General features: G+C 41.3%; 2 protein-coding genes across 2 annotated transcripts in view; both read right to left on the bottom strand.

Annotated features, from left to right (window-relative positions):
* Positions 1 to 26,689, bottom strand: part of LOC310863866 (keratin, type II cytoskeletal 8-like) — a 442,956-nt gene that overhangs the window by 301,764 nt on the left and 114,503 nt on the right. The gene's annotated exons all lie outside the window — the stretch shown is intronic.
* The window catches only part of LOC310862874 (V-set and transmembrane domain-containing protein 2-like protein), a 32,741-nt gene continuing 8,636 nt past the window's right edge, over positions 2,585 to 26,689 (bottom strand). The window contains exons 2-4 of the mRNA XM_083770990.1: positions 5,323 to 5,492; positions 3,762 to 3,806; positions 2,585 to 3,517 (exon numbers count right to left, since the gene is read on the bottom strand). Of these exons, the coding sequence (XP_083627116.1) occupies positions 3,221 to 3,517; positions 3,762 to 3,806; positions 5,323 to 5,492 (512 nt within the window). The 3' untranslated portion in view covers positions 2,585 to 3,220. The remainder of the gene's footprint in view (positions 3,518 to 3,761; positions 3,807 to 5,322; positions 5,493 to 26,689) is intronic.

Genomic DNA, 26,689 nt, shown 5'->3' with positions numbered 1-26,689 from the left:
CTGTAGCCTTTCTTGTTTTATCATTCAAATTTTGTTAAAACATTGTATTCATTTATTACTTCATTGCACTTAGGGGAAAATGGTCTTAATTTCCACTGGCTCCATTGAATAACTAACCATGATACACGGACCAAAGTGAAGGAACGTAAAGGAGTCTACAAGCAATTATCCCTTTGTTCCCAACCAAATGTCTGTTCCTGCCAGAGGAAGTCATTTCTCTAACCTTTATTCTGCTTTCCACCTTTAATGAGGAGAAAGTGGAAGCAATTGTACCCCAGTGTCAGAAAAGTACAGGCTAGTTCAAACTTCAAAGCAAGCGTTTTACGCTGTTCACATTAGAAAACTTTTACCTGGCTACATGTCAACATGCGTCATAAATCACAATTCCGATTTAGACACAGCAAGTGTGCTGGCAGAATGGCATAATTTATCAATTCTCCCACTGTGTAAGCTGGCTGACTATATAAGCCCCACATCAAATGACACATATGTACTGTAGCCTACTGCATAGCTTGTACCCTACATGTATCTATAAATATATGTTGTCTTCTTTTTGGCATTTGGATGTTACTTCTACATTGTACTATCTTAATCTAAAATATGTTGTCTAGACCAGGGATGGAGAGGGGAGGGCCAATAGAGTATATATACTCTAAGGGAGGGCCACTATATTTAGATGGAGAGGGGAGGGCCACTATATTTCAGGGATGGAGAGGGGAGGGCCACTATATTTCCAAACTCACTCCAGTCCAGATAGCCACGTTGCATAATACTGTCGTAGCAAATCTAAAAGCTCTAAACGCGTTGCCGTGTTTTGAGCTTGTAGATCAGCTATATTTGAATTGCTATTTTTGGAATTGGAAAGTAAAATTTGTATTTAATTTCAAAAAAATACATTGGACATAAAAAACATTTTAATATACTAGTAATTAACTGAAATCATTTTTTTTTTTGTAAGATATTTTTTTGCGGCTTACGCCTTTTATTGATTTTTGAAGGGACAGACAGTAGGCTGACAGGAAACGGGAGAGAGATGGGGGGAAGACATGCAGTAAAGGCCGTGTCGGGTCCGGGAGTCGAACCCGCGGCACACTGCGACTGGATTACCAGTCCGGTGCCCAGACCGTTACGCTACGGCCTGGGCCTATATCAATGTTATGATATTAACCTGAGGGCCACATTAAGTGAAGGTGGGCCCATTTATGGTCTTCTAGACTCTAGAATGTCACAGCAACCAAAGTGATTATTGTGTTTTCCACAAATCGTGTTGTAATACTGGTGAGTTACCACAGACACATCAGATATCATATGACTGAGCCGTTTTCCAATCGTAATATGTATGAATCTTCATAAATGAATGTATGAGACTGAGCCATGGACTCTTCAACCTTTTATTCACATTCTCTTTTCGTTTTTTTTTTTTAATCAACAATCGGCTTGCAGTGCTATAAATGCCTGCGACTTTGTTTTGTACCCAACTGTCTCATTATAAATGCATTACAGATCATTGTGGAATAGCAAAATCATAGCAAAGAAGAAAAAGGCAGTATTTCATTCTCTGTGTCAAAATGAATGTATTTAACAGAGTAAATATCAAACAGCAGCACTTTGTAGAACAAATACGGTCATGAAGATAAACTTGACACAGAGATGAAAACATGACTTGTCCAGGTAGACGTGTAGGCAAAAAGCTTTACAGTAGTTGAGTGTATAATGACAAAAGCCTTGAATGAATAACATACGGCTTGTGGTTCTTAGTTCTAGTTAAGTAGCACATCATTTATTTTGATGACGATAAAAGTGTACAGTATCAAGGGTGAATAAAACACTAATATACAAGTCATCATGACATGATGAAGGCATGTGCTTAATTTATACTCCATTGTACAACGGTGTTGCATGCCGAAAATAGCAAGTTTATAAGATCTGCTATTTTGTAAAGCTGCAACGCAACTAGTACTGTATAAACATGTTTTACATTTGTCTTCTGTGGACAGGTGGTTTAGAAAGTCAAACCTTTCAAATGCAGATATTAAATATAATTTATAAAACAAAACATTTAAAACTAGACACAAATGGTGGAGAAAATTTTAAAGCATTTACAAGATAATACTGCAACCTTTTGGTATAATGTTTTAGTTTGAGGCCTTTTGATAACCATTGAAAACACATTTATTTCAAAATAATGTTAATGTTATCAATGGGCCTTCAAATCCTTGTTCATCTCAGTATTCTACCACTACAGTACACAGCAAAATCCTGAGTGCTTCTTTAACTCAAAGTGTAAAAGTGGCAGAATTTATACTCTTACACACGATGGTGTTGCTTTCTGAAAATCTTCTTGTTTTTGAGTGTTGTTCTTTTTAGGCAATTAATGCCATCGTACTGGAGTATGAATGAGGCTTTTTCAGGTCAATTTCTACACTTTCAGAGTAAAGAATATATGTAGGCCTACAGACAGTACATGGATTAAAATAATAATAATACATCTGCAGAGATTAAAAAAAGTTATCACTTTCCCCAGAAATGTATTATGATTATGACAATCATATATACAGTTTTTGTTGAGAATTATTATGTTTTGTTTACCCCTGTAAGCTGATGGCTATCGACATTCGGGAAAGGTACCTTTTCCCTCTAAAGAAACCCTTGGAGGCAGCCACCATGTTACAATGTTGTAAACTTCTTATTTACTGCCTTACAGACTTGAGTGAGGTATATAAGGAACCTTACGCAAAACACAGGTGATAGTGCAACGTCTAGTTGCTGGATGTTGTCTATTGCACCTTTGGATTTTGCTGTGTCCTGTACTGTATTTGATTTGGGTCCCAGTTTTCTCTAGGCTATTGGAAAAACATTCTTCTCACTCATCAAAATCATATAAGCATAAACCTGAAGCAATAGGAGAAAAGCACAGAAACAATAACAATAACAACAAAGAGAACATTGAGTCATTTTCAATGACAATAATAAACATGCCCTTTAATGGCATCGACAATCTACGTTAGATCCAAACAAACATAATGACGGTACACAAACGGCCAGCGACTGAGGTTATAAATAAACATGTAGCTGACAAAACGAAAGGTCCAATCACGGCCCAGGTCTCTGCTGCGAAGACGTGTGTAAATAAAGACCTTTTCATCATAAAGATAAAACCGGGAACATGCACTCGGTTCTTCCCCATCTGTGCACACATGAAGCGACGCCAGCCCCCACTTTAGAGCACACAGCTCTCGTTGCAGTCAGTGCTGCTACTCGCCGATCTCCTCTTCAGCTCCCTGCCGTCTGTCTGGTGGCGCCGGTGGGCTTGTGCCCGGTGCCCAGGTTCCTGTGGCTGGGGGGCGTTCTCCTTCTCCTTCTCGGGGTCCACCTGGAGGAAGGCGCGCACGCGGTGATGCTGCGCAACGCTGCCACTGAAGTCGATGACGCGGCACTCGTACGTGCCCTCGTCAGACGGCTTGACGTTGGACAAGCGGAGCTTGTGGGAGATGTTGCTGCCAGCCACTTTCACCACCTGAGGGGCAAGAGAATGTGCATGCCTATTTCAAACCATGCCTGTGTGAGTTATTCACACTGCAAGTTTGAAAAACATTATGAATTATTCAATATTCAGTGCTCGTGCTTAAGACCAAGATTGTGCACGGGGAAGTTTTAGAAGAAAATTAAATATTCGATCCACAATTTGGGATCTCACAAAAGCTGGTTGGATGGTTTCATTTTTTGACAGGTTGACAAGTTGACAGCTGATACAAACTTACACTTATTTTGGTGGCATCCTTGGACATCTGTTCCTGGGGCGCCACCTACACAGACACAAGGATGACACATTCATAACGCTCTGTCATATTCTACTTAGTTGCACACTGAAAATACCTGATCTACAAGCTCACAACGTGTCACAACGCAGCGCGCTTTGACTTGTAGATCCGCTATTTTCGGTATGCAACATATCATGCCGTTAAGCTGCCTTTTCCCATAACATTAAGTCAGAACATTTTATTGACTTCCATAGATTGCCATTACTGATATTCTGAACATTTTTAAGCACAGCTTACTGTACGGTAGCTGTACTACCTGCAGTCCCAGATCAAAGTACACCGTTGGTAACATCTTGGCTGAGCTATTTTTGAACAAGCTGTGTGTGTGTGTGTGTGTGTGTGTGTGTGTGTGTGTGTGTGTGTGTGTGTGTGTGTGTGTGTGTGTGTGTGCGTGCGTGCGTCAACTCTAGAAATGTAGGTGACTGTGTGTGCATACTTGTAAGTGTGTGTGTGTGTGTGGTGTGTACAGTACATGCATACACTTTACTGTGCATGGCAGCCTCTGAAAATGAAACCGTGTGTATGTGTGTGTGGAAGCAGTGAGGTATTCTTTTGGGCATAGCATAGGTTATATGAATTATTCATGGCGCAGACAGAGATTTTGAAAATCTATTTCTTCCTCAGTGCCAATTATAGTGTCTAGAGGCGCAACAGGGGGGCGTGCGTTCCCCCCATGTTGGGAGAGAGTCAACCTGCTCCCCCAATGCAGGCAAATGCTAATAAGCTAATAAGCAATTATCCACTCCTTTCCGTGCCAGAGGGTTTCTGTCCTGGCCATTTCCTTTTGCCTGATATCCCATTCTGACCGGGCACCCATTTTGGTGTCGGCATCATGTTATGCTTTAGCTATTTAAAAATAGCAGATCTACAAGCTCATATCGCGCCACCGAGTGGCGCGATACGAGCTTGTAGGTCTGCTATTTTTTTTTTTATCGAAGAACGACTGACATTTTTAGAATCTGATCTCAGGTCAGAATGGGTTCATCAGACCAGTGTGTGACCAGTGGAAAACCTCGTATGAATCTGATCTCAGGTCAGAATAGGATATACAATAAACTGGAGCAGGTTGGGTCGAGGCGAACCTGCCCCACACAAATGAACCCTGTGAATATATCACTTATTCTAAAATGGACTTTGTGATTCTAATTCATTGATATACAAAAAGGGGAGATCGAGGCACAACCTTGAGAAATGGAAAGGTCTGAATGATGAAAGGCACGTTTAATGTACTAAAGCAAAAGCCATAGCAATATACTGTATAATCTGACAAAATAATATAATCATATGCATGTCCTCACTTCACCTAAGATATATTAGTCAGCTAAATAATGACAATTTTTTTTTTTCCGCTGCATTATTAATTAATGCAGAGTTGTGGACATCTGTTCTTTATTCAGTCAGACTAAGGTTCTTGAATGCGCTGATATAAACAGTTTATCCAGTCAGTCCCCCCATCCCGGTTAGAACCCCACCACTGATGATGTTCCATCCAGCAGCTCACCTCGTTGGTGGTCCAGGCAGGCTTCTCTGGCCAGTCTCTGTGGTTCCTAGTGTACCACCACTGGATCTCCAGGGAGTAGGAAGGAGTCCCCGCCCCACGGAAGGAACAGGCCATTTCCACGTCCGCACCGCTCTGCGTTGTGATGTCGTGTGGCACCTCTGTGAAGAGAGCTGGAGAAAGAAAGACAAATGAAGGAAAACTGAAGACAAGAATAGACTGAAGAACCACAAATTCAAAGTAAGATGCCCAAAAAGGCTGGAATCTAAATGAAGACAAAATAATGCATATTTAATGACATTATTTCAGACTTTTTTTTTGTGGTTTTTGTGCCTTTATTGATAGTTACAGTGAAGACAGACAAGAAAGTGGGAGAGAGAGAAGGGAGGGACATGTAGCAAAGGTCGTCATGAATGGGACTCGAACACGCAACACGCTGTCAGGCAAGAGCCTACAGTATATGTGGCATGCGCCCTGGACCACTAGGACAGCGGGCATCCCACAGACATACTTTTTAACCCATTCTGACCTGAGATCAGATTCATACGAGGTTTCCGCCGGACACACACTGGTCTGATGAACCCATTCTGACCTGAGATCAGATTCTAAAAATGTCAGTCGTTCTTCGATTTTTTTCAAAAATAGCAGACCTACAAGCTCGTATCGCGCCACTCGGTGGCGCGATATGAGCTTGTAGATCTGCTATTTTTAAATAGCTAAAGCATAACATGATGCTGACACCAAAATGGGTGCCCGGTCAGAATGGGTTAAATATAAGCCTTAAGCCTCTCCAAATTATCCAGTATTTGACGCTAAGTAATAGAGTAGAATCAATGCAAGAGAATTCTAGAAAGATACCAGGATATCTTAATCAATGGAACAAACGTCTTTGTTTCTTGTGCTGTGTAATATTTAATTAATGTTGTTTTTAATGCATTTGTGATTATTGTATGTCTGATGATTACAGTTTTGATTTAATTTTTCTGTTTTAAATAATATATAATATATTTTTAATAAATATACGGTAATAACCATTAGCTGGTTATCTACATCTTGGTAATGGTCATTCTTCTAATGACCAATCACGAGGCTCAATATCGTTCAACTACTTTGCATGGACCTTCGACCAATGTATACCCACATACCGGTATGTAAATAAGATATGCAAATACTGTAAGTATTTTACATGATTTCAATATAAATCAATTTTTCCAAATAAAGTTTGCATTAACGTCGTCAATACATCATGACTATTCCTTTACAGTAGTCTTTCACCTAGCCCATTCTGACCTGAGATCAGATTCATACGAGGTTTCCACTGGACACACGCCGGTCTGACGAACCCATTCTGACCTGAGATCAGATTCTAAAAATGTCAGTCGTTCTTCGATTTTTCAAAAATAGCAGACCTACAAGCTCGTATCGCGCCACTCGGTGGCGCGATATGAGCTTGTAGATCTGCTATTTTTCAATAGCTAAAGCATAACATGATGCTGACACCAAAATGGGTGCCCGGTCAGAATGGGCTAGATAAGACAAGGCAAACTAAAGTAATTTGTATAGCACATATCCATAGACAAATTTTAATTCAAAGTGCTTTACATAAAGGAATAAAGGGGAATTTAATGAGCAAAAGAAAGATTTAAAAAATCGCAGAAATAAGTAAAGGTCAAAGTAAAATGTGATGAAAATGTATAAATGTAGATAGCCTGAGTATAACATCTAGGAAAGTGAAACTTTTCAGTTTAGCTATTCTGCTAACTTCGTATTCTTCAAGCTACTGTAGTTTACCTCACATATCCTGTGTCAAGACTCGTCCAAAACCACAGGTATATATACATTATGCAATCTCAAAGTCACAGTCATAACATCCCTCGTTGAAAACTCCAGGAGGATGCTGTTTTGAAACTGTCATTTCACTTGCACTGCACCCAAGGACAACCACCTATCCTATACATTGAACAGAAATTTGTGCGTGCGTGCGTGTGCGTTTGTGTGTATTGTACAGACTCTTTCTAATCTCTGTAGCCAATAGTAGCCCAGCTATTAAAATGAAGACATCTTTTCCAGTTCTGTCCTATCTGCAACCACACATCCGTCCCTTAAAACCCCTGGCTCAATCCTCTTAACTGGCTCTGTTTTAAAACACAGGGAAAGTCATTGTTAATCCTCCTAGTCACCACCACTGAGACTGGAGCTCGGGTCTGTGAGCAGCGAGTCAGAGAGAGATAACATTTTGGGGTATTTTGTTTAGACAAAGCGTTCTCTAAGACACACCATCTGTGGTGAGTGGTTTGAAGGGAATTGAGAAAAATAAATCTCAAAGACAATGGATCATGTTGTAGAATATGGATGATACCATAATCATGTTGAAGGACACTATAGCTGAAGTTTACATGCTTTCTCTGCAGAAAAAAAGCATAAACAAACAAAAAAAGAAACGTTGTGTTTAGGTTTTACTTTAATCAAATGTATGCATATGCTTTCCCTAATGCCAGTAATTAAGATGAACAGACTAGATGAATAATTTAGACAGGAATTCGGGCTGTATTTTGCGTGTGAAGTACCAGGTCTTATTCCCTAACTTGAGTAAACTAAAGACCTGGAGGCGTGATCAATGCTCTTTGGCCACTCAGAATAGCCAAATGGCATTGATCACGCCTCCAGGTCTTTAGTTTACTCAAGTTAGGGAATAAGACCTGGTACTTAAGACACGCAAAATACAGCCCTATTAATTAGGTTGTTAATCTGTTAATTAATTTTGTTGTTAACATTGAGTAATTGCTCTCTAACTGTCATTGAGCTGTAGGAAACTACAATAGACCTTTCTAGGAGACGAATCCCACTACCACCACTCCTAGTCTAAGTGAAGTTAACAATTACTGTACATACGGTAGTAGGCCTATCTAATATTAGAGCCTCTAATATTTAGAGGTAGGACCCATGAACACAGCACCGAACCACAAGCATCTTAAATTGTGAAATTGTATTGTATATATTCTAGTACTTACTAGTAGTTACTGCTATTTCGATTATTGTATTGCTATTTGCTATCTTATTGTTGCAATGTCAAAGAGCTTAAAAACGTGCAACAATACAAAATGCATGAATTTGTAATGTTGGAAAGGTTTACAAAGTAATTGTGAAACTACTGTAATGCATTTGCTTTACACATTGTCCTGCACCACTTAATGTGTGCAGAAAATAGAATAAATAATAAAATAAATAAACAGACAGACAGAGAGACAGAGAGACAGACAGACAGACAGAGAGAGATACTAGGTAGAACTGGGCCTGTGAACTGCTTCTTAATAATGATTAGTCAAATTCTACGCTATAAATGTAGTGCAGTGGAACCCCTAAAAATGCACACATCTAATCCCATTGGATGGAAAAAAAATGTAATTCTTCTTGGAAATTAACGCTTGACAGCAGCAGTACGTCCCACCACCCATACGCCTTGTCTGATTGGTATGATTTATTACTATCCCATTCTGACCTGAGATCAGATTCATACGAGGTTTCCACTGGACACACACTGGTCTGATTAACCCATTCTGACCTGAGATCAGATTAAAAAAATGTCAGTCGTTCTTAAAAAGAAATAGCAGACCTACAAGCTCGTAGCGCGCCACTCGGTGGCGCGCTACGAGCTTGTAGATCTGCTATTTTTCAATAGCTAAAGCATAGCATGATGCCAACACCAAAATGGGTGCCCGTTCAGAATGGGCTATACAGCAAGTCAATGAAAAGCTGGGAAAATACATGTTCACATACCATGAAATGCAATCTCATTATGGTTTGTTCAATGTCACGCAGGCAGAGTTTCACTGCTTATTTCATACAGCAGTGACCACCTCCATTCAGCGTAGCATACTAATTAAAGTGGTTAATCTTTGGTGAAACAACATGCACATTCAGGGGGCCTGGGCTGCTGTGCACAGCCAGGGAAAGCTATGAGTGCATCACACTCCATTGAGCCTTGCTTTTATACCCCTTCCTCTCCCTCCCTCCCTCCCTCGCTCCCCTCTCTCTCTCTTTATCCCTCTCACAGTCTCATTCAACTAACTATCGATTTTATATGACTATATGTACATGATATGTTCTTGGAGAAATGCTGCCATGGGAACATCGCCTATGTTTTAAACAACAGCAGCGGCGATTGTGGAGCACTTAGAATATTATCAGAGAGAGAGAGAGAGAGAGAGAGAGAGAGAGAGAGAGAGAGAAGAGAGGATAGATGGATGGATGGATGGATGGATGGATGGATGGATGGATAGATAGATAGATAGATAGATAGATAGATAGATAGATAGATAGATCGATCGATCGATCGATCGATCGATCGATCGATGGATGGATGGATGGATGGATGGATGGATGGATGGATGGATGGATAGATAGATAGATACGATAGATGGATGGATGGATGGATGGATGGATGGATGGATGGATGGATGGATGGATGGATGGATGGATGGATAGATAGATAGATAGATACGATAGATAGATAGATAGATAGATAGATAGATAGATAGATAGATAGATAGATAGATAGATAGATAGATAGATAGATAGATAGATAGATAGATAGATAGATAGATGGTTGGATGGTTGGATGGATGGATGGATGGATAGATAGATAGATGGATGGATGGATGGATGGATGGATGGATGGATGGATGGATGGATGGATGGATGGATGGATGGATGGATGGATGGATGGATGGATAGATAGATAGATACGATAGATGGATGGATGGATGGATGGATGGATGGATGGATGGATGGATGGATGGATGGATGGATGGATGGATAGATAGATAGATAGATAGATAGATAGATAGATAGATAGATAGATAGATAGATAGATAGATAGATAGATAGATAGATAGATAGATAGATAGATAGATAGATAGATGGGTCCATTGTTACATTTGTACACTTTCAGGGTTACAAATGCGTAAATGAACACAGATTAATTCACTGAGCGAAAGTCAGCATCAACAACCAACCTGATATGTATTACATTTTTCATGGGAAACATGAGAGTGAAGGCACTACGATACTATTACTGTATAAAATGCCATTACAAAATCATACGCTTACCCATTTAGCATGGGACGGAACCTTTAGCCTTTGTGCAGAGAATAACGATTCTTTATGCTCCGTCGTACACAGTGGACTATAACCATCTTCATAAAGTAATAAAATAGTATACATGGTTCATTATCATGCAAGGAAAACTGTTATTTTTTGTTCCCTGTATCTTTTTTTGTTTTAATTATTTTTGTATGAATTTGTTTCACTATGAAAAATTGCCCCATTTTCTGCAGCCACTAAAAAAACCTCATCTAATGTTTCCATGTTCAAAGTAAAGCAGCCAGCCCACACACCATAATTATTCAAATGCAATATTGAATAACTGGATTTAAAAAATCTATATAAGATAGCCATGAATTAGCAAATAGTTAACTTTTAGTACAGCAAAAAAGAAAGAAAGAAAAAAAAAACAGTGAAACTCCTATGAGATATAATAATAAACCCCATTCACACAGTAATCCTATTTCAAGGACAGGGGAGCGGAGGAGCAATGCTGTTATTGTTTCGCATGGAGGTGTTGGAGGAGAGGTGGCGAATGGAGCAGCTGAAGAAGCCCTTTTTTTTTATAGAAATGGTCCCAATCAGTCACACCTTGGCCCCAGTAAATTAAACCATTCTGAACGGGCACCCATTTTGGTGTCAGCATCATGTTATGCTTTAGCTATTTAAAAATAGCAGATCTACAAGCTCATATCGCGCCACCGAGTGGCGCGATACGAGCTTGTAGGTCTGCTATTTTTTGAAAAATCGAAGAGCGACTGACATTTTTTTAATCTGATCTCAGGTCAGAATGGGTTCATCAGACCAGTGTGTGTCCGGCGGAAACCTCGTATGAATCTGATCTCAGGTCAGAATGGGTTAAATCATCTGTGTAAATTGAACTCCAAAGAGTGTACGGATACCACCAAAATGGACCCGCAGACGCAGAGGGACCCTCACAGTCACACAGGCCCATTTGGTTCCATTCGTACACTCTTCGGAGTTCAATTGACTCTATGGTTTTGACTGTGGGACGCTCCACTGCCCCCCCGGTCACACAGAAGCCTCATTTGTGAGAGAGACGGATCAAGAGAGTGAGGGGGGGTCAAGGGAGGGGTGGGCGAGAGAGAGAGAGAGAGAGAGAGAGACAGACAGACAGACAGACAGACAGACAGACAGACAGACAGACAGACAGACAGACAGACAGACAGACAGACAGACAGACAGACAGACAGACAGACAGACAGACAGACAGACAGACAGAGAGTGAAGTCAGGGAAAATAAAAAGAGAAAACTGAAAGGCAGAAACTCTGCATTGGCAAAAAAAACAAAACATTTGGACATATAGGTAAAAAGGTAGGTCATGAATTGTATGCAGACAAAGACAGACTTTTGTGAGAAATGGAAAAGTAGTAGTATGAAAAGAATGACCGAGTCAAATAATAGCCTGCAATAATAGCCTATATATAATTTTTTTAGCACATAAAGTAGGCTACAGTACATCTTTGTTCTGCAACATGAACATAATGTTCATGTCACATGAACATTATGTATTATTATAAACATACACTACACGACGCAAGCGCACAGGCACAGCAAAATTCAGAGTCCATTTTCACACTTCCAGTGTCAAAAGAACACTCTGCTGTGTAGTGGTAAACACCAACCAACAATACCCATGTTCTTCAGGGGTTAGGTTCTTTGATGAATGCAGCTATATAATATTCAGAGCCTAGAGAGAGAGGGGGTGGGGGGGGGGGGGGTGGGTGTTAAGAGCAACATAAAAACACACTGTTCCTTTCACATGCACACACACGCGCGCGCACAAACACGCGCATGCACACATAACATAACACACTGCCTGGCACTCGTTGTGTGTCAAATATTGAAAGCGCCACACTGACAACCTTCCTATAAGCTGTCAGCGGCGTAGAGTATAATATAGTGACTAGAATTTTCTAATTCATCCGCTGAATGCTAACGTCCCACTCAAACACTCTGTCTCTGTGATGTTATTTAGTATTCAAACACCGGGTGAATATCTGACCTGAATACAGATTGGGACATATTTTTCCTGTGTGCCACGACGAGAGAAGACACAAGGCCATTACCTATGAGCATACTTAATGGTGACAGACAGGCAGCGAGGCAGGTTAAAAATACACTGCAGGCAGCCACCATCTCCATCTCTCCACCCCTCCACCCTCCATTATGTAAATGTTCCTCAGGAGTTTAATGCTTTAATACACATCAATGTGTGATGGTGTCGCACCGTGCGCCAGATCAACAAACTCACGCGTGAGCTTGCAGATCTTCTTTTTTTTTTGGCATGCGACGTCGTTGGACAACGGAATATATACTAAATCAGGCTTTATGGGGTGTGTGTGGCAGGGGGGGGGGGGTTAGATAAGGAAAGCTCAATCTACCTCTCCAGTCCTCCCCGCCCACTCACTCTTATTAAGAGACATATTGTACTGTATGGTGAGGGCAATGCATTGTTTCCATGCATTGCTCCTGCAGCCTGGCAGATAATTCTCTGCTGTAGAGTAACAGTGTCAACATGCCATGTTGTCACACCTTATTCTCACACATGCCGACTTGTCATGCGTCCAAACAGAAAGTGACAGATGTGTTATGCAACACAGATTGAAGTTATGTATTGTGACATTCATCCTCTCTCTGTGTGTGTGTGTGTGTGTGTGTGTGTGTGTGTGTGTGTGTGTGTGTGTGTGTGTGTGTGTGTGTGTGTGTCTGTATGCGTGCGTGCGTGCGTGCGTGCGTGCACACATGCGGCAGAACATATAGGGGAACAGGAATGTGTGCAGCTTCCCGTATAGACTTGTGAACTGTAAAGGGTACAGGGATACGTAATGGGAAACAACATCAGTGGCTGGTGAATTACATTCTCAAGAGACAATGTACCACAAAACACAAATTAAATTGTTGTCCTAATTTAGAAAACCCATTCCACTTCACATAATGGGTAACATGATGCAACGCGGGACGGTGGCACAAACGGAATTCAATTACAGATGCACTTAGTCGGTTTCGGCTGAAATTGTTACTTTATAGGCTGTTATCACGAAAAGCACAGTTAATTTTCATTGTTGCAAACGGGCTCTGCTTTGTAAAAAGGAAAGGGCAAACGCACAATGTTCAAGTTCAAAGGAGTTTCAATTCACCTGAGGATATTTAATAGAGGTTACAGCACCTGTCTGCGGGGTGTCAGTGGTGTGACACTGTGTAGATAGATGAGGAGATGAAGAGTAAATCACTTTACAAACAAGCCTGCTGGTGGAGCAAGATAGCAGATAGATCCAAGGCAACAGAGGGATGGAGAGAGGGAGACAGACAGACAAACATGCCGAGACACAGAGACCAGTGTTGCCATGTCTGCTAGTGCTTAATATACGCGACTTTGGGCATGTTTTTCTGTACAGTTGCTTGTAAATATTGGTGGTTGCGAGTTGCATTTTTTTGGGGGGCTTGTTTTTTAGGTGTTTGCTTTTTTCTTCTCGCTTTAAATGAGTGGTTCTCAAACATTTTCATGTCAAGGACACCCACATTAATATGTATGTCTGAAACATACATATTGGAGCTTAGTCAGACTACTATGGAGCCATGGTGCATGAAAGTAAAACATTGCCCCATTTTCACATATTTTTTCAAGATTATTTTGAAAATATCAGATCCACAAGCTCACAACATGTCGCATTGTTATGCATGATCTTGTAGATCGGCTGCATTGGCTGAAAAAACAGAGAGAGAGAGAGAGAGAGAGAGAGAGCAGCCTTCTTATACCGATGAGCCTATTTGCCCAATGCTTCATCTGATTTACAGTCCACATACGTTTCCCACCAAGAAATGCCACAGGAACACTGTACTGTATGTCGGATGACAAGTGAACACAAATTTGCCGAATTGTGAAGTAATCACAATGCAACCAATCACAATGTCTTACATGTGACACATATGGCAGATAATCAATCGTCTCCATCTTTCTTTCAATTTGCCCACCATAAAACATGTGAGTTAGTCGGTTGGCCCAGGTGTGACTGTGAGTGACATATGCCAGATTCAGAGAAACATAGAACCCAACACTTGAAAGCACCATTAGAGCGCGGGTCGGTCATGTGAATGCAGGAATGACAATCGCCTGCCGAGGCAAAATTATTAAGTATTAGCATCATCAAAATATACTTAAAGTATCAAAAGTAAAAGTATTTATTATATAGTATGCCCATTTCAGAATCATACAGTGACATCATGTTATTGGATTATGACTAGAAATGAATGATTAATTGATAATGAATGTGTTCATCACAGTTGGTAAAGGTGGAGCTCCTTTATAATGACAATGGTGTACAGTAGCCTAACCTCAATGAAACATACCCACAATTAATGTTATTTCCTACAGCTTCCTAATTCCTATAGTATAGCTGCAGTGAAATGGGTCTATTGAACTAATAGTACGCAAATAAAAAAATGTGTCTTTGCACAGTGAGTCAAATAGACATTAGGCATACTGTACGTGGCATTTGGATATGAATGAATCTTTTCTACAAATCCTAACTAGCCAGCTGATGATTTGAAGAATATGACAACACTGTCAGAGTTTATTGAGCATTAGTAGGAAATCTGAAATGACATTTGAAAATGTTCACCGCCATTATGAAGTTGGAGGGCCCTAGAAAGTAAATCAGAATCTGCCTGACTCCTTGGGTTTGGAATGTTTTTCCTAAGGAGCCCACAGTTTCAGTCTCTTGTCGTATGTCGTATGATACTGCTGCCTTGATTTGGCATGAACACTGCAGGAGCTGCTGTACAGCCTGTATGCACTCCCTGACTCCTGCTTGAATGTTCAAAACGCAGAACAAAATAGAGATTCATTAAGAGGGAGATGCTTTTAAACATTAAAAGTTCATGCATATATGAAATTAGGATCTAATCAGATCTAAAAGGATAACGAGATCTGTTATTTATCTGCCATGGCAGAGGATCCATAAGCAGACAAAAAGAAAGGGGTGTACATGTTGTGTAATATAATATACTGTACATAGGTGATGATTAGTTAGGTCTTCCAGGGGAATTGCCCTTTACAAAGTCAAATAAATGAATGTAACAGTCTATTTTTGCTCATAACTAACATTGAAGTGCAAAGTATGCCATAAATGTGTTACAGTATATTGTGCAATGCTATTTATAAAACTACATCATCATTCTATGATGTACATTCTGTATATGACTTCTATCACTCTGAGATGCTGGAAGATGAATAGCAGTTATGTAGATAGGCCTACCGTATTTCCTGTATAATGTGTTTTGAACACAGTGTTAATGCTGGGAAATTGTCCCCATTCACAAGCTACCCTATACTGTACAACAATACTTCACACTGCAAAGAATGATGACCAAAACAACAGAGGGTGGCATTTCCTTCAGCGAAAGCTAAAGGAAAGGCATGCAGGATAGCAACATATTTATTTGCAGACAGTTTCTTTATGCAATATTGGGTCATTTGTTTCCAAGATTAGATATCAAAAGCACTGTGGAAGGAATCAAGGATACTGTCAGGACACAGACAACATGTCTCATTGTCTCAGCAGCACTAGACAGTTTCAAGCTAACAATAACAACAACCCATATGAACTTCTCTTCTGTTTCTTGGATATCAAATACAGTCTTGATTTATTGGTCAGATGTTACTGTATACACACTATAAAATGTCCAGTAGTCTCCACCAGGCCGAAGGCATGGGGAGAGAGTATATGATGTATATTGGAACCACAATTCACAATTAATATCGCTTAAATAATATAACCATGTATAAACTAAAGTGGGTCTTTGTGTCTCTCATCAGTGAGAGACAGGCATGTTTGAACAGGATGCCTGGACAGCAACAGGGGTCCTTGTATGCTAAATAGATCACAGCTGTTGATAGCGAGTACTGTTCTTCTCGGTGACTTGACCACTACCATTTGGGACAGTGGGGGTGGGGAACCTGAGTCCACCTCTACAACTGTTGCCTTTGATCTCTTTGTTCTAACCTGTATAAAAGCCTACTGAAAATGTCTGTAAGTGTGTTAGGCCCAGAAGCCGTCAGGCTGGCTGGGTGCATGTATGGGGCTCCAGCCCCTGCATGGCTGCGATTCTGTTTTTGTACTCTGTACTCTAGCCTACAATAAAATGGACTTGGAAACTTTCATTCTGCCTGCACCGTCGTCCGTTCTATTCTCTCTTTAAGTAGCCAGAAAATATACGTCATATGTTTTGCACTCCGTCCGTCCGTGTGTGTGTGCGTGTGTGCATGTGTCTGTCCGTCCTTCCGTCCGTCCGTTACCAGCTAATCTCCAGCACCGTTGGCCCGATCCATGCCAAACTTTGCACACACAATCCCTGGATGCCAATGACGAACCTCTGCCCCAAATATTCCTCAACGGCCTGTTATAGCGCCACCATGAGGCCGATTTAGGCAAAACACATTTCTGCAGATTACTCGTACACATTTTATCCATACATCACACAATTCGGTATACACTATCTCCATAGTCATGTGATCAACACGGATCGGCACCATTTCCCATCTACCATCCGGATTGGCTAAGATTTTCTTCCAAAGCTCACATGATTGGTCCGTTTCAAACAAAATTCCACAAATCACAAACACAGTGTGCAATTTCCATTTTTTTTCCAAATCAGCCTCACGGTGGAGCTATAACAGGGCAATTCCTGTTTTTACCTATAACTGCATCGATCTGTATACAACTTATGTATGCACTCCCTAGAGGCCATGGAAAAACATTTTCCCTGCATCCCTCCAAATCTGCCGGTTATAGCGCCACCATGAGGCCGATTTCTGCAAAACACATTGTTTATGTTAGGCTCACAGATTTCATCCAAATCTCACGCAAATCGGTACACATGATCTCTGTATAGTAGTCATGTGATCAAGACAAGATTTCTCAGATTCTACACTGATTGGCTAAGATTGCCTTCCAAAGTTTTCAGGACAAAATGCTGCACATGTCCTGCTCATCTAGAATTCTATCTGGCTCTGCATTTCCTCAACAAAATGAAGAAAATTGTTGCAAAAAACAAACAAACAAAAAACATGTTTGTCACAGTCTCTCTCTACCTCAGTCTGTGACTCCACCATGGCCACTCCCACATTCATTTCCACCACACTGCAGTCCCACTTACACAGCTGTGTCCAACTCTCTCATCAGCCAACCTGTGAACTCTTTGCTAATCAACCTGCTGCCTATAAGACTGGACTCAGTTTGCTAACACTCACTGTCAGTTCATAACCTGTTGTCATTGATGTCCTGCCTGTTCCTGTGTTGACTTTTATGTCATTCTCGATTCCTACCTGCATCTACCGTGTAAGATCTGCTTATTCTTTATTAAATACTTTGGGTGCGTACCGTGCGTTCGGAAATGCGCACAGGGAATGTGGTCAGTTTGTTGAGTGTGGTGGGCGGTGACGTCGCAGTGTGCCTTATTTACGAACGACCACAGCTGTGACGCATTCACACCGCCGACACCGGACAACCCCAGCTTCAGGGTAGGGTCGCTCAGTGCGGGCACTCGGCACACCCGGTGCGCAGTGCACTGGATTTTCGAACGACAACGCACCGAGTGCACTGAATATATAGGAACGACAAGAGAGCACACCAGTGAGTTCAGGGACCGCATTTCCGAACGCACCCTTTATATCAACTCTTGTTTGTTGTGACTTTGCACTGTTTAATGCCAGATAGCATTCTAGTTTACTCTTACTTTGTGTTGCTTCTTTCCAATGTGTCAGATAGTTTTCCTTTTGCTGTTTTATAATTCTATCTCGTGGCTCTGAAGCTAATATGAACCATGAGCATTTAGATGAAACTGTGGGTGCAAAGACACATTTGCAGAAATAGTGTATGTAGATGTATGTAGATGTGCAGAGGTAACAGATGTTTGGTGAAGGAATAAATAAACAATGTTCTCTCTATGACACAACATATCCACTGCATACAGATGAATGCATTATGTGAAGCCCTCAAATAGGTACAGTAGTTGCAGGAATGATAAAACAAACTTACTCCACCAGTCTTGTTATTTAATGGTGATCATTTGAGGCCACAGTGTGTGAAGCCTCCTCAAAGTTAAGTCAAGGACACAGCTGCACAGACGAATACCTCAAAGACACCGGCAGTCGTACAGTAGGACAGGCTTAGCTGCAAGGTATAATTCCTGTGCTTTTCCATTTCCCCAGCCATTCAGTAAGACCAGCTTTCTGCAAAGTCAAGCTTTTTTCTTTTCTACAGAATGTTCCACCCCTCTGTGTCTCTAGAAATCTTATACTGTGTCCCTTTCTTGTTCTCTCTCTCTCTCTCTCTCTCTCTCTCTCTCTCTCTGTGTGTGTGTACTGTATCACCATACCTCCCTCCATGCTGGCCAGTTTCTGAATAACATTGGAACCTCCAGCTAGGTAGTTTTAAATGTATCGTTAATATAACAGTTTTATTTAAGCCTCATTTATACTTAGTGTGGCACTTAGCGGACCACAATGGAAACAAGTCCCCGGAACTTTTTAGCTCTAATGTCTTACTGTACCACATGACTAATACAGTATTTAATCAATCAATCAATGAATCTGCTATTTCCTTCACCTCTCCTATTGTTCCCCATTACCTCAATATCTGTATTATTTCTCTCTCTCTCACTCTCCATTGCCTTTTTTGGGGGGTTCTCACTTCTCACTACTCCTTCGGAGGGATCACTAATAACTCTACCTATTACAGCTTTCCAAGACTTTTTTCACCTTCACCGCTCTCCCTTTTTTTTTAACGCCAATTCAAAATCCCCTATCCTTCTCCCTCTCTCTCTGCTTCGTCTTGCTGAGTGGGCAGTCTGTGTTTGTTGGGTCTCTGTTGTCTGGTATAAAGAGATGCTTCCAACAGTCTCCAAGTAGCTCACTACATCATCTGGACCCGTTCCCAGTGGCTCTGGCAGGTGTGTGTGTGTGTGTGTGTGTGTGGTGTGTGGTGTGTGGTGTGTGGTGTGTGGTGTGTGTGTGTGTGTGTGTGTGTTATAGCTATAGTTCGCTAGCTATCCCTCACTCCTGATTGCTTAGCATTCTGGCTCGCTAGCTAGTCATGACTTGTTGACTATCAAAGGTTATAATTAGCTAAAAAGTTAATTATTAGTATAATTTGATATACCCAGGTCAAGATGCAGGGGAAATACCATATATATTTGTTCTTAATACAGTAAATACTGCTATGTGATGTCAGCAGCATCCATAGTCTCACCTGCACTCACTATGCATTGTGTTTGAAAAGACAGTTTTCACCATTTGGTCAGGTTTCTTTCACTGACAGACCTAGAGAAAGAACAACATGAACAAAAATCATGACCAGAAGTAAAAACTAAACTGGTCCGACATGCGCTGCTAGCCTGGTTAATAAACCAGACCGAATCAGCCGTTGGCAACAAAGAAAATTGCCTGCCGGCGGATTACGGTCTGGAGAGGCTCAATTGTACGCCCATTTCCTACACCAGAGAAATGGGGCGGCCAATCGGGACACGGTATGCAATATGGGCGGGCTTTGGTACAGTGACTTTCAATGCTTGAGACCTTTGACTGACAGTAGCTCTGACCAATTGCGTCAAAGAGAAAATGTTTCAACCCGCTCCCCTGGAAATGAAATCCAAGCTGAGCCTCCCCAGACTAATATCCCGCGGTCTGTGCGATATTAGTCTGGTTTATTAACCAGGCTAATGCGCTGCTTGTTTTGGTTAGGTTAGGGATTGAGGTTTCGGATCAGTAGTATGTCGGAACTAAAGCCTGGACCCACTGGGCCCACGCAGTAAAAGTAAATTAATTCACAAAACTAACGTCATTTGTATTGTTGACCTATTTCTAAAATATTAGCGCAACTTTCGTTCAACTTTGACCCCTCTATCACATGGAACTATTTGTTGGGCGTAGTGGTAAAAAATTAACGAAAGTTGCACTAATATTTTAGAAATAGGTCAACAATACAAATGACGTTAGCGTTGCTGATTAATTTACGTTTACTGCGTGGTCCCCTGTGCCCCCCACAAAATGACCGGAACTACTTAATATTTCACCAAAACCAGAGCAGAACTCTCACCACGCGACTTGGGCAATCAACAATACAGTTGCAACCACTATATTAATGGCAATTATTTCATACAGCTTAAGTTAAAAAAAAAAAAAATGATTAAATGATTTTAAAGTATAAACTGCTAATTGTTTATTGTTTCAATCCATCACAGCATTAACTGTGATTGTTTATTTGTCTCTATGCAAACTGCCTCAGCATCAGTAATGACTAATGACTAATGCAGCATGCATGAAGAAGAGGACACAACAAAAAAAGGATGTAAAAGTTTTCTAGAAATTATGCAACAACCCTGGATTCAAACCAGGGGGGCAGTCAGACAGATATTTTGTGAAGCCTGAAACTCCTGAAAGTTCATATAATGGCCTGTTGTGGCGCTGTCACTGGACCCAGAAAACCCATAGCCCCATAGAAGTCCATGTATTTGGGCCCAACTTCACCTAGACTGTATTACCTTAATAAACATGGTCATGAATACTTTCTGCTTCCAGTCACTAGTTTAAAGTCCCATTTCTAATGTCATAATATTCTTTTTGGAAAATTATGGTCCCATTTATTTAAAAAATGACCATAAAGTCGCGCATGTTCTGAGGGGCGTGGCTACCGTTACAGTCTATGATCGGGATTCCCCTCCCACTCGAGTCAAAATAAAAACCAACGGAGAAGAAGGGGGGAAGTCCCGCCTCGTGTCTGGGCCAGCCAATGGCCAGCTGGGCCAAAACGGAGCCAGCCAATGGCCAGCTGGGCCCAAACGGATCTAGAAAGATGGCGACTTACAGTGCAGGAATAACAGGCTTCATTTTACGTCCATGTTAGACCTGGGGAACGCTTTGTCCATATTCTTTTACAGTCTATGATTCAAACCCAGGTCTTCAATGTGAGAAAACAAAAACAAACTATCGATTTTCCGGTACATGTGTGCATTTCACAGTGGGATTATATTAGTGTTTTTTGTTTCATCTACAGTATAAACCATGAGAAAGGTAAATTATAGATGTCCTGGACTGGTCAATTTGAATGGAACTAATTTGTTAGTTAATGTTAGACACTGTGAGGCAACGCAAGACTACCTATACTGTATAACAACAATCTTAAACGACTACAGTATTTACAGTAGGCTACAATATTAAGGAAATGACTTCTGTATACATTCTTGTTATATGCTATAACCTTGTACATACTGCCATACTCTGTGATAGGATATACAGTACCTTGGCTTTTTACTAATGTGCATTGCGTCGATCGCACTTGCTTGTCCAGAGCCCTTTTAGAGGACTTTTAAGGAGCTTTGCCACAGCGACAGCAAAGCTTTCTGTCAGTGTTTCTATCTGTCATACTGTGGATCAAGGCCACTGCAGCTCTCTGCAACTTCGGCATAGAGCTTTTCTCACACTACCTCATGAAATGAAATGGGCCTTGAGATACATGGGAGTAATGACAGTATAATGACAACCGACTGATTTATCTCTCCACTACTACTAGCACCAGAATATGCTGGTAAAATGCACACAGGTGCAATTAGGCTGCTCGTTCTTTGTTAAAGATGGAGTGCCTAAAACCACTCTAAAACATGATCATCAGGTCTTATTGTTATATATGGAGGTATAATTTTTCAAAAAAGTTTACAGAATTTGTTAAAATGTTGTTTTTATGTGGGCACACCCTCCAGTTCATTACGTATGCCTGGTTTGCCTGGTGGGTGGTGATGGGTGGTGATCATAGACTGTAAAAAATATGGACAAAGCGTTCGCCGGGTCTAACATGAACGTAAAATGAAGCCTGTAATAATATGCTAATTCCTGATGTAAGTCGCCATCTTTCTAGATCCGTTTGGTACCAGCTGGCCATTGGCTGGCTCCGTTTGGGTCCAGCTGGCCATTGGCTGCCCAGACAACGAGGCGGGACTTCCCCCCTTCTTCTCCGTTGGTTTTTATTTTGACTCGAGTGGGAGGAGTAGACTCTTGAGTGGGAGGGGAATCCCGATCATAGACGGTAACGGTAGCCACGCCCCTCAGAACATACGCGACTTTATGGTCATTATTTTAATTAATGGGACCATAATTTTCCAAAAAGAATATTATGACATTAGAAATGACACTTTAAACTAGTGACTGGAAGAAGAAAGTATTCATGACCATGTTTATTAAGGTAATACAGTCTAGGTGAAGTTGGGCCAAAATACATGGGCCTCTATGGAGCTATGGGGCTTTTTGGGTCCAGTCCAGCGCCACAACAGGCCATTATATGAACTACGGATTTCAAATGAGGCTTCACGAAATATCTGGCTGACTGCCCCCCTGGTGGTGATCCACCTGAACTGAAGCCGCACCCACAGCTGTAGTTGTATGATAAAGGGGGAGGGGTTAGGGGAGGGGCTGATAGTGTGATATTGCTGTTTATTTCATTGGCCTGTTTGACAGTCAAGGGCTCAGCCTCCCCGAATAAATCCTAAATACAAAGTTAATACACCATTGCACATAAAAACAACTTAATTATAGTTTTCTTTTTGATGTATGGATTTTTTTTAGATGTCTTTGTTTGTTGTTTCATTAAAAATATATATTTTTGGGGGGGAGGGGAAAATATTTTGTAGGAAAAAGAACTGGGATTTTTACTCAAGTTGTGACCACCCACAACATATGCAAGATCTGGCCATGAAGTCGCACTACTCCTTCCTCAAACACATCTTCATCGACAAGGTGCACACAGCTAAATACTGAGGGCTGTATTTTGTCTTAAGTACCAGGTCTTATTCCCTAACTTGAGTAAACTAAAGACCTGGAGGCGTGATCAATGCTCTTTGGCCACTCAGAATAGCCAAATGGCATTGATCACGCCTCCAGGTCTTTAGTTTACTCAAGTTAGGGAATAAGACCTGGTACTTAAGACACGCAAAATACAGCCCTGAGTGTCTCATTTAACTCTGAGAGAACGTTGTTGACTGTCCGAGTTAAAGGTATATTCAGTGATTTCACTCAAAAAACCTTAGGTTTCGTTTTTGGCTGTGGGACCCAGCCTTTCGTCCAATCAGGATAGAGAGTCAAAAACGAAACCTAAGGTTTTTTGACCCCCAGGGGTTAACTGGGGACAGGGAGGAACTCCTTATATGTCCAGCACACTCTATAGTAGGGAGGATTATCACAACAAAACAAAAAAATAAGTGATATTTGAATTAAGTGAAATCACTGAATATACCTTTAAATTAACTCTCAGGATTTCACAGCAGGGTAGCCGCCATTATGCCACTAATTGCGGTATGTTCTTTTTTTCCAGCCTTTCCCATCTATTCCTCTGAGAAAAGGGCTTCTCTAATTAGCACTACCACTCTAGGGGGCTACACCACAGGAAAGTACCCTTTGATATCATCCTTAAAAGTGGAAATCATTTCAACAGGATAATTCAAGTTATTTAAGTCTGGTTTACATTTGAAGTGGCAGAAACACTTCAAATGTTTGATTGATAAATTGTTTGCATTTATCAATCTGGCATCAAATTGACATGAATGTTGCCAACGATCAAATCTCATGTCTCAGATTGTGTATGCAAAGGTTTTACATCACAGACATATGTAGCGCAGCATAGTCTGCTGTAGTCTGGCAATCTGACAGGCTTTAAAACATACTAGATTTTCAAGCTGCCACACAGTCTTCAAACCTAGTCCTATGTTGTGCTGATAAAAGCAATGGTCACCGAAGTATGGCCATTTGAAGTGTTAAACACTGCTACAGCGACGCACTTGCAGCATGCACCCAGGTCCACTGTCAACCTTGTGTTTGGGAGGTAGGGGTCTAAAACAATAAGAAGATTTACGGCAGACCTCAAGTTGCAAAAAGGCTCATAAGTAATTATAATTTCTAGGATCTGTCCAAGACATGCTCTAAAAGTAAAAGGCTAAGTGCAATATTAAAATCAATTGCAAAATGAATAGGCAGTACGTGCAAGGATGCCAGGACAGGGGGTATATATGCTCCTGGTTCTTTGGGACCATTAGCATTCCTGCAGCAGTGTTTTGGACAAGCTGAAGGTGTGAGATAAATGCTACAGTGAGTACATTCTGTTCGTACTGTATTGTGTCTTGTTTCTATAAATGCACCACCACACCTGACTACCAGGACATGACTGGCTTTTGTAGAGATAACATACATTACTCGTTGTCATGGGATTTCTTATTCCCCATTAATGTTTTTGACATCTGAATCTTTGCTTCTTATTGTCTCCACCAGCCGAAGGCATGGGGAGAGTATGTTCTGCACTCCGTGCATGCGTTCGTGTGTCCGTTCGTCTGTGTGTCCGTCCGTCCGTCTGCTTACAGCTAATCCCGATGCCAAACTCTGCCCACACACTCCCTGGATGCCAACGACGAACCTCTGCCTCAATTATTCGGCCTGTTATGGCGCCACCATGATGCCGATTTTTAGCAAAACACATTTCTGTACATTACTCAAACACATTTCATCCATATATCTCACAGATCGGTATACATTTCCATAGTCATGTGATCAACACAGACCTGTCCGCTTCCCCATATATTCCATCCCCATTGCCTTCCAAAGTTTGCAGCAATCCTGCAAACTTTCGTTTTGAACAAAATGCCTCAAATCATGAACACAGCGTGCGATTTCTGTGAAATGATGCACGCCCATTCCCACTAGGCAGAGGAACAAATGCCACTTAGAAAACCCACATCAGCCTCATGGTGGCGCTATATCAAGCCAATTCATGTTTTCACCTATACCTGCACCGATCTATGGACAACTTTGTATGCACACTCCCTAGAGCCAAGGAAAAACCTTTGCCCTGTATTTTCCACATCTGCCACCATAGCGCCACCATAGCGCCACCATGAGGCCAAGTTTTACCAAACTTAAACGCTATTTAAGGGGCACTTTTTCTAGTTTTGTTTTAATATTGTGTGAAGCTATACGTGTGAACACTCACGAGAGTATTTAATTCGAATTTACCCAAATTGACCCAACGATTTTTATACTAAACCGAATTTAACCCATTCTGACCTGAGATCAGATTCATACGAGGTTTCCGCCGGACACACACTGGTCCTGATGAACCCATTCTGAATCTGAGATCAGATTCTAAAAATGTCAGTCGCTCTTCGATTTTTCAAAAATAGCAGACCTACAAGCTCGTATCGCGCCACTCGGTGGCGCGATATGAGCTTGTAGATCTGCTATTTTTAAATAGCTAAAGCATAATATGATGCCGACACCAAAATGGGTGCCCGGTCAGAATGGGTTAAGGTGCACACAAAACCATATTCAGATTCAGACTTCTTATCTTATATCTTATCTGCATATCTTCTAATTCCTTATACAGTTTCAATGGCACAAGGCACAATACCCTACATATGAGTGAACATTCAGTGTACGCACGCACGCACGCACGCACACACACACACACACACACACACACACACACACACACACACACACACACACACACACACACACACACACACACACACACAGCGGACAAAGACATGTACTGTACCTCCATAAACACATCTCAAATCATTACCACCAGGAAATCATGCTGGGTCTGTAGTCTGGACAAGCCCTCCGCCTTCCTGCCTCGTTGTCTTTCTCTTTGCTTTATCGATCTGACAACTGTCAAATTGCCTTTCAGCTGGCGATGCAAGCACCCTCCACTCCCCGCCAGTGAGACATGACTTGTTGACAAACAGCCTGTGTCGCAACGTGCATTGTGCAGACATCAGGCCCACGGACAAGACGGCTCGGCAAACTCTTACCCGACTTAAATCAAATTAGAGTCACCAGAAATCAATCCACCAACCTTGGCCCGGGTGCTAACTCAACACTGTAGCAGGCTCGACTGACTGGTAAAGATTTCAGCTGCAAAACTGGTATGGAATTGAACCAAGCCACGCACTCCTAAAGTGAATATTCACTATACACAGACATACAGTATCTAAAAGTCTGGCGTGTTGTCTCAAATCTATTGCATATTGGGCTGGTGGAGTCTGTTTGATTCTGCCGTTTCTATATGTGCTGTATACGTTTTCATAAAGGCAGTATAGTGGCATATACTCCTCTCCTAGCTATGGTAGGAGGATGCTCATTTGAAGATGCAAGCACATGCATTTTTAAAATGGCTCTCTTTGGCATTTTTTCACTGTATTGCT

The sequence above is a fragment of the Protomyctophum parallelum genome (assembly GCF_964188405.1).
Source record: "Protomyctophum parallelum genome assembly, chromosome: 8".
Taxonomy (NCBI): Eukaryota; Metazoa; Chordata; class Actinopteri; order Myctophiformes; family Myctophidae; genus Protomyctophum; species Protomyctophum parallelum.
Note: the sequence above shows the minus strand (reverse complement) of the source record. Positions and strands in the feature narration are given on the sequence as shown.